This window comes from Acomys russatus, chromosome 19, assembly GCF_903995435.1.
Source record: "Acomys russatus chromosome 19, mAcoRus1.1, whole genome shotgun sequence".
Classification (NCBI taxonomy): Eukaryota; Metazoa; Chordata; class Mammalia; order Rodentia; family Muridae; genus Acomys; species Acomys russatus.
Window position 1 is genome coordinate 19684366 of NC_067155.1, and position 8945 is coordinate 19693310.

At 51.5% G+C, this 8945-nt stretch overlaps 1 protein-coding gene across 1 annotated transcript; it reads right to left on the bottom strand.

The window, feature by feature from the left end:
* Window positions 1-3143: 3143 nt before the first annotated feature.
* On the bottom strand, window positions 3144-8058 carry LOC127203282 (cytochrome c oxidase subunit 6B1). Its single transcript, XM_051162071.1, has 3 exons — window positions 7896-8058; window positions 6603-6780; window positions 3144-3210 (listed from the first exon to the last, which is right to left on the bottom strand). The coding sequence occupies exons 1-3, from the start codon at window positions 7999-8001 to the stop codon at window positions 3144-3146; spliced, it is 351 nt and encodes a 116-aa protein (XP_051018028.1). The 5' UTR covers window positions 8002-8058.
* Window positions 8059-8945: the final 887 nt, after the last annotated feature.

Consider the following 8945-nt stretch of genomic DNA (forward strand, 5'->3'; position numbering starts at 1 on the left):
CTGTTGGCTTAGTGTGTGTGTGTGTGTATGGGCCCCGTTGCTCGCTCTGCAAGTAAAAGCACTTGCCACCGAGCCTGCTGGCCCGCATTCCATCCCTTGGGCTCACAGGGTCGGGGAGGACTGACTCCTGCATGTTGCCCTCTGAGCTCTACCCTCAGGCATGCATCCTTACACGCATGTCTGTACACACAAACACAGACACTAAATAAAGTACTGCGGAACTGGGGCTGGAGAGACAGCTCAGTGGTTAAGAGCACCGGCTGTTCTTCCAAAGGTCCTGAGTTCAATTCCCCGCCACCACATGGTGGCTCACAACCATCTATAAATGAGATGTGGTGCCCTCTTCTGGCCTGTGAGTAAGTACAAGGCCAGACTTGGCAATAGCAAGATTCTCTCGCCAAAAAGTAAAATAAAAAGTGGGGATGCTAGAGAGATGGTTCGGTACTTAAGAGAATTCACTGCCCTCAAGGAGTTCAGTTCCCAGCATGTTATCAGGCAGCTCACAACCACAGGTAATTCCAGATCCAAAGCCCTATTCTGGCCTTAGAGGGCATTTCCATGTATGTGTACACATTAAAAAGGAGAGAGCTTGTCACCCCCCAGGGAGGGGCTGGGGTGTGGCTCAGTGGTAGAGCCCCTGCCTAGAATCCCCCAGTGAGGGGCTGGGGTGTGGCTCAGTGGTAGAGCCCCTCCCTAGAATCCCCCAGTGAGGGGCTGGGGTGTGGCTCAGTGGTAGAGGCCTGCCTAGAATCCCCCAGTGAGGGGCTGGAGTGTGGCTCAGTGGTAGAGCCCCTGCCTAGAATCCCCCAGTGAGGGGCTGGGGTGTGGCTCAGTGTTAGAGCCCCTGCCTAGAATCCCCCAGTGAGGGGCTGGGGTGTGGCTCAGTGGTAGAGCCCCTCCCTAGAATCCCCCAGTGAGGGGCTGGGGTGTGGCTCAGTGGTAGAGCCCCTGCCTAGAGTCCCCCAGTGAGGGGCTGGGGTGTGGCTCAGTGGTAGAGCCCCTGCCTAGAATCCCCCAGTGAGGGGCTGGGGTGTGGCTCAGTGGTAGAGCCCCTGCCTAGAATCCCCCAGTGAGGGGCTGGGGTGTGGCTCAGTGGTAGAGCCCCTGCCTAGAGTCCCCCAGTGAGGGGCTGGGGTGTGGCTCAGTGGTAGAGCCCCTGCCTAGAATCCCCCAGTGAGGGGCTGGGGTGTGGCTCAGTGGTAGAGCCCCTGCCTAGAGTCCCCCAGTGAGGGGCTGGGGTGTGGCTCAGTGGTAGAGCCCCTGCCTAGAGTCCCCCAGTGAGGGGCTGGGGTGTGGCTCAGTGGTAGAGCCCCTGCCTAGAATCCCCCAGTGAGGGGCTGGGGCGTGGCTGTTGCTAACCCGTGGAAGGCTGAGTTCGACTCCCAGGACACAATCCCTCAAGGCATGTGAGCACTAGCTAATGACCCTCCTCTAGGCGGGCGTCTTAGAGACCCTGCGCAAGGGCCATTATCTTCAGGATATGCAGCATTTCTGTTCATCTGAGTTCTCATCTGAAGTGTCAGAGAAGTGTGAAGTTTGCTAGCTGGCCAGGCTGACTCCCTGACACATTGGTGCGTGGCGAGTCCTCTGTGGGATGGTGTGCCAGTGTGGCCGGTCATCATTGTGATAAACACACAAAGGGGCACTTGAGCAGAGGCTTACTATTAGGCAGAGATGTCTGGCACTTTAGAAAGTCAGAAGTCCAGCCGGTGCTGTATGCTCCTAAACTATGCACTAATGGAGCCGATAAAAAGTTTATCTGAGCTACAGTGAAAGGTTAGGGGCAGAGGAAAATATCCTTTGGGATAAAATATCATCTCCAGGATTTTTGTTTTTTGAGAAAGGGTTTCTCTGTGTAACAGCTCTGGCTGTCCTGGACTCACTTTATAGACCAGGCTGCCCTCTTCTGGCCTCTGCAGGCACTGCATGCTCACTGTACACAAAACACACAAGCAGGCAAAACATCTATGAAACAACACAACACTTGCTGGAGTTTGGTTCCCTGTAAAAGTAACTTTTATTCTCCTGGCTCAACTGTTGCCTGGGAAGCTCACTGCCTCCTTCTGCTAACCTAGCCCTAGTCCTGGAAGTTTCTAGAGCCCAATACAATCTAATCTAGGCCTAGAATGTTTTCAGCTTCTGAGACTTACTGCTTAGTGAGCTCACCATGACTTGTTCTTTCTGAGCTCTGGGCTGGCTGGTTCAACTCAGCTGTTCTGGCTCAAACTCTTATCCCAGCTGACTTATTTTGTCTGGCTTCTCTCCTGACCGGGAATTGCTCTGCTTGGCCTCAAACTAACTCAGCAGTCTGCTCTAATCTCCTGGCTTATTTTCTGGCTCATTCCATCTTTACCTGAGTTCTCTCTCTACAACCCATCTCTCTATTACTGTTCTGGTAAAACTGCCTCTTAAGTAGCTTCCCTTTTCTCTCTCTTCTCGTGAGAGTTGGGAGTAGCCTATTCTGTGAAATCTTCTGATTTGTCACCTTTTCTGTCAACTAGAGATCACTTTCAAACTTGGGTGCTTCCTTTTACAAACTAACTTTACCGTCTAAGGGCATGTACCACCATAGCTGGAGCTAAGCTTTTCTTTACCTAATACTTGCTCTATCCCAGGCTGGCCTTGAACTCAGATCCATTTGCTTCTGTCTCCTGGATTAAAAGCATGTTTGTCTTCCAGCCAGATCACACGGACCTAGAAGATCTTTGGATGTAGCCAGGTGTAGTGGGCAGGTGAATCCCTGTGAGTTTGAGGCCAGCCTGGTCTACAAAGTGAGTCTAGGACAGTCAAGGCTACACAGAGAGACCCTGTTTCAAAAACAAAACAAAACAAACAAACAAAAATCTTTGGATGCGATGTCTTGCTAGCCAGATCACACAGACCTAGGTGTTTGGATGTGATCTGAATTAACATTCCTCTACAATTCCCGACACTCACAACTATCTGTGACTCCAGTTCCAACTCTCTTCTGGTCCCCTTAAGCACACTCACACACAAGTACACACAAGAACACACACTCACACAAATACACACACACACACACACACACACACCTCTTAATTTTAAAAACAAGAAAGATAACCACTGTGAGGTGCACCCAGCTGTCCTACACACACAGTGAGAAACGTTTCCGTGAACTTTTATTAGCAGTCACAGCATGATTCAGGGTCCCAGGGCCGGGACTGTCGTATACCCAGGTCCCCCTTCACTCTGTGGGGAGAAGGACGGAGAACAGGAGAGGTGGGCGTCAGATCTTCCCAGGAAACGTGCCTTCTGCTCTGCGGTCATCCCAGGCCGAGACCTGGAAAAGACATGTGGTGTAACTCCGTCCCCCTGTGGCAAGGCCTAAGCTTCACCCACCAATGCTTGCAGCCAACAGGTGGCCACAGCTGCCTCCCGGGCACCAGCCGCTGTCCCCAAGAATCCAGTGACTTAAAACAACAAAACAACTATTCTAAACGAGCTAATGGTCTGGATGAACAGGCAAAACTATCCCAGGATCACCAGCAGAGAGGGAACTGCTCTCGCACATTTGGTTCCCAGCACTCACCGGGGAGCTCACCACTGCATGTGATCCGGCTTCTTCTGGCCCCCCCCCCCCCCCCCCCGTCCCCACAGCAACAGTGTGTGTGTGTGTGTGTGTGTGTGTGTGTGTGTGTGAATGTTCTATCTGCATGTACACCTGCAGGCCAGAAGAGGGCATCAGATTCCCGTACAGATGGTTGTGAGCCACCAGGTGGTTGCTGGGAATTGCACTGAGGACCTCGAGAAGCGCAGACAGTGCGCATATCTACTGAGCCGTCTCTCCAGCTCCTATATATTGGATTTTCAAGACAGGGTATCACTGTGTAGTCTCAGAACCCACTATGTAGACCAGGCTGGCCTCGAATTCACAGAGATCTGCCTGCCTCTACCTTCCGAGTGCTGGAATTAAAGGCGTGCACTACCATGCCTGGCGATTACTTGTTTTTAATTCTCTGAAGATGAAGGCTACTCAATAACCACATAGATTATGCTGGTGTGAAAATATGTTTCAAGTACAGAAAAAAGCAAAAGTACAACCAGGTGTGCTAGCTGAGACCTGTCATCTCCGCACTCAGGAGGGAGGGGCTGGCAGATTATGGTGAATTTGGGGCCAGCCTAGGCTACCTGATAAGTTCAGTGCAAGTTTGAGCATTAATGTGAGACCTTGCTCAAAGAAAGTAAAATATAGACATTTGTCTAAAGTCTTTCTCTCTCTATTCCCCTCCTCTCCTCCCTGCCCGCCTCTCCGTACCTCTCCCTCTACACTTGCTGCTCTTGCCTCTAGCTGCCCTAGAGTTCCCAGAGCTCAGTCAAGCTGCCTACAAACACCTATGAATCCAGCTCCGGGGGATCTGGCACCCTCTTCTGGCCACCTCAGGGACCTGCACTCACCCCGACATACAGGTAACTGAAAGTTTATACCTTAAAATAACAACAAACTAACAGATGGGGCTGGAAAGACTCTGACTAAAACCAGTTCAGTTCCCAGAGCCCAGAGGCTCACAGCCGACTGTGACTCAAGCTCCAGACGTTCCATACCATCTGACCTCCATGGGCACCACACTCAAATGCACATACCCAAATACATAATTAATAAAAACAATTAATAAGGGCTGGAGAGACGGCTCAGTAGTTAAGAGCACTGGCTGCTCTTCCAAAGGTCCTGAGTTCAATTCCCGGCAACCACATGGTGGCTCACAGCCATCTGTAATAGGATCTGATGCCTTCTTCTGCTGTGCATGAAGACAGTGTACTCATGTACATAATAAACAAAATTTAAAAATAATAAAGTCTTTAAAAAAGCAAAACACAGTTGGGCGTGGTGAAGCTCAGAAGGCGGAGACAAGTGGATCTCTGAGTTTGAGGCCAGCCTGGTCTACAGCTGAGTTGCAGGACAGCCAGGGCTACAGCAGTTAAGAGCGCTGGTTCAATTCTCAGCACCCACATGGTAGCTCACAAACACCTGTGACTCCAGTTCTAGTGGATCTGACACTGTCTTCTGGCCTCCATGTGCACCAGGCACACATGTGACACACAAACATACATGTAAGTAAAGGATCCACACCTAAGCTGGGCGTGGTGGCGCACACCTGTAGTCCCAGCACTCAGGGAGGCAGAGATAGGAGGAACTCTGTGAATTCAGGGCCAGCCTGGTCTACAAAACGAGTCCAGGGCAGCCAAAGCTACACAGAGAGACCTCATCCTGAAAAACCAAAAAGAAAAGAAAAATACACCTAAAAAACAATTATTTAAAAAAAAAAAAAAAAACCCTGATTGGTGTTGGTGCACGCCTTTAATCCCAGCGCTTGGGTGGCAGAGGTGGGTGATCTCTTAGTTCAAGGCCAGTCTGGTCTACAGAGCGAGTTCCAGGACAGCCAGGACCACATACAGCACCCCTGTCTTGAAAAAACACAAAAAGAAAAGAAAAAGCAAAAAGCACAGAGGCTGGAGAGATGGAGATGGCCGAGAGTTCAGAGCCTGAGAGAGCATTTTGCTCTTGGATGGGCCCTGCGCCCCACGGAGGCTCATAATCCGCCTCCTACGGCCTCTGCAGACAGCAGACCTGCACGTGGTGCAGACACACATGCAGGCAAAACACCCACACGGAAGAAAAGAAAGAATAAGACGAGGGCGTCTTGATACAGTCATCAAAAGAGGAACAAAATAAGAAGGATCTATATATTATTTAAGGGGGTTGCAGGGGGCAGCTGGGGATATGGCCCGGCTGGCGGGCTGCTTGCCTAGCTCACAGGAAGTACGGGGTCCATCCCAGCACTGCTCCAGCAGGGTGTTGTGGCCTGTGGTCCCAGCTCTCAGGAGTTCCAGGTCATTCTTGACCACAGAGCAAGTCTGAAGACAGTCTAGACTACATAAGATCTGTCTAACAACAGCTACCACCCCACAGGTCAAAACAAATCCCAGGACGGAGTATCCAGTGTAAGGGGCTGGAGATTCAGCAGGCAGGCGGGCCTGTTGCTCCTGCAAAGGACCCAGGTTCGGTTCCCAGCTCTCAACCTTTACTAACTCCAGTTCCAGGTGATCTGACCCCCACAGGCTGCAGCGCGCTCACACGCACATGGGCTATACATTACACACGCATGCAAACCCCCACTTTTTAAGAAATGACAGGATTTCAGTAGCCCAACATGTCTGTCTGTCTGTCTCTCTTTGTTTTTTCGAGATAGGGTCTCTCTGTGTAGCCCTGGCTGTCCCAGACTCGCTTTGTAGAACAGGCTGGCCTCGAACTCACAGCAATTCTCCTGCCTCTGCCTCCCGAGTGCTAGGATTTCAGGTGTGCTACCACCACACCAAGCTAAATGCTCACATTTTGATTTTAAGACACGTGTTTTTGTTTTGTTTCCTTCCTTTCTTCCTTTTTTGTTTTTGAGACAGGGCCTCTCTGTTGCCATAGTGTCCTGGCTGTCCTAGATCTGTGGACCAGGTTGGCCTCAAACTCACATCGATTCATACACAGCCAGAATCCATGTTTCTCCAGTGCAAAGCGGACCTAGGAGAGCGGTCCTGGGCTGAGAGCCCTGACTGACGAGGAGTCAGTGACACTCCACGGCGGCTCCTACCTTGTCCCTTGGTCACCATACTCCTCTCCGCTAGGTCCCCACCTGAACACCCAAGAGTCCCACGGGGAGGCACATACCCATGACACGGGGCAGAGGGACTTGTACACGCGCCGGTACCATTCACACACGGAGACGTCGCCCCCCTTCGCGTTCATTGCCTTCTGGCAGCGGTGGAAGTCTGTGAAGAAAAGAGGTTGGGGACCAACTCAGACCAAGCACACGTTTGAGGAAAATCCCCAAATACTTTTTTGCTTCATGACTGCTTATACACACACAGAGAAGGCAAAGTTACAGGCATACCATAAAGAGCCGTATACACCCAACCTGGACTGTTATACTGTTGATCAATTAGAACTTTCTGGAGCTAGGAAAGATGGTAAAGTATGAGGGGCATATATGTGGGCTGTGGGAAGTCCACAGAAGGTGAGGAAAGCTGAGGAAGGCAGGAGGGTGTTTGGGTGTTTTTTTGCTTTTGACTTTTTTTTTTGAGACAGGGTCTCTCTGTGTAGGCTTGGCTGTCCTGGACTCACTTCGTAGACCAGGCTGGCCTCGAACTCACAGCGATCCTCCTGCCTCTGCCTTCCGAGTGCTGGGATTAAAGGCGTGCGCCACCACACCTAGCTTCACTTTTGACTTTTTTAAGGGAAGGTCTTATGGACTCAAGTGTGACAGGGGCACCCAACTGTGACCGCTTTCAATTAACAGTGTCACGTGTCTAGTGAGGAGAGAGAGAAAGAACTGTGCTGAAGATCAGGCACAAAGCAAGCAGAGAACAGAGTGCTGGCAATATCTGCTTTCCCACACAGATTGGGACTGGAGGAGATGCTTCTGAATTAACTGATTATATGCTGTGTTTATTTGTATGTTGTGTGCACGTGTGGCACACACACAAAACACATACATAACTTTATTGTTGAGACCAAAGCCCTACTTTGACGACTAGTACGTGGGGGTTCTGGGCTCTCCCGACAGTATGTCCAGAGTGAATGAAAACAGTCTGGGATGCATAGGGCCCTGGGCCCCAACTTCCCTTATGAGATGTGAGGTACGTACAAAACCCAGGCAAGATCCATACACAGCAGTCTCCACCCTAGGAGCCTGCTCACCCAGGAAAGGCCCGCACACACTAGCCTCCCCCCGGGAGCCAGCTCACCCAGGAAAGGCCCGCACACACTAGCCTCCCCCCGGGAGCCAGCTCACCCAGGAAAGGCCCGCACACACTAGCCTCCCCCCGGGAGCCAGCTCACCCAGGAAAGGCCCGCACACATTAGCCTCTCCCGGGAGCCAGCTTACCCAGGTAGTTCTGCCAGCAGTTCTTGGTCTGGTTCTGGTTTGGGAAGCGGCTGTCAAAGGGGGCAGTTTTGTAGTTCTTGATTTTAGTCTTGATGTCTTCGGCCATGGTGCTGACTCCTGGATGGAAACAGAGCGGGAACACTGGCAACCTTGGCAGTGCCTAGGCATGGTGCTGTCAGACTAACAAGGCCCAGTGGAAGGAGTCCAGACCAGAGGAATGGGTGGACTGTGAATAAGCTATTATCTCCTCACAGAATGATGAAGGGCGCGGCGGGGGGGGGGGGGGGGGGGGAATACACACACACACACACACACACACACACAATACAACCCTAGTAGGGTTGGACAGATGTCTCCTTGGCAAAACCAGCCTTTTGTAGACCAGGCTGGCCTTGAACTCACAGAGCTCTGCCTGCCTCTGCCTCCTTAGGCATGCACCACGGTGTCCAGCTTGACAAAACCAGTCTTTATCCTTAAATTTCAGTTAACACTCACTGTGTAGGCTGGGCGTGGTGGTGCACACCTTTAATCCCAGCACTGAGTTCGAGGCCAGCCTGGTCTACAGAGCGAGTCTAGGACAGCCAAGGCTACACAGAGAGACCCTGCCTCGAAAACCAAAACCAAACCAAACCAAAGCACTCACTGTGTGCATAGCACATACTGAGTGTACTCTACGCACCCCCACCCTTATGGCCCCTCTAATAGGAATAGCTACCTCAGTTGTCTACACAAGGAACAGGGCGTCTAAACGGCTTCCCAAGGTCATAGAGCTCCCAGCGGTTATGTTCATCCACCAGCATCAACAACAACAAGGATTTTAGAGCTTTTCGATGTCACCCACTCATCAGGCGTCTGGTGGAGCCATAGTTTTCTCATAGCACGCCTCAATGCACTGCAAAACTGCTTAAGACGATCCCCCACCAACAAAAGGAGGTAGCCCCGAGTGAAGACGGTGATCTGTGACGCTTGCAACTAGTCGGGCATCTGTGGTTCTGACTGCTGACAAAACCCTGCATGTCGCCAAGTCTACTGAAGTTGCCGCCTCCGTTC

What these genes read in the sequence shown, in the direction of transcription:
- LOC127203282 (XM_051162071.1), bottom strand. Translation starts at nt 8,001, where the DNA reads ATGGCCGAAGACATCAAGACTAAAATCAAGAACTACAAAACTGCCCCC. An exon ending in CTGCTGGCAGAACTACCTGG is followed by an intron (nt 6,781 to 7,895) that starts GTAAGCTGGCTC and finishes TTTTCTTCACAG; the next exon opens with ACTTCCACCGCTGCCAGAAG. An exon ending in TATGGTGACCAAGGGACAAG is followed by an intron (nt 3,211 to 6,602) that starts GTAGGAGCCGCC and finishes TTCTCCCCACAG; the next exon opens with AGTGAAGGGGGACCTGGGTA.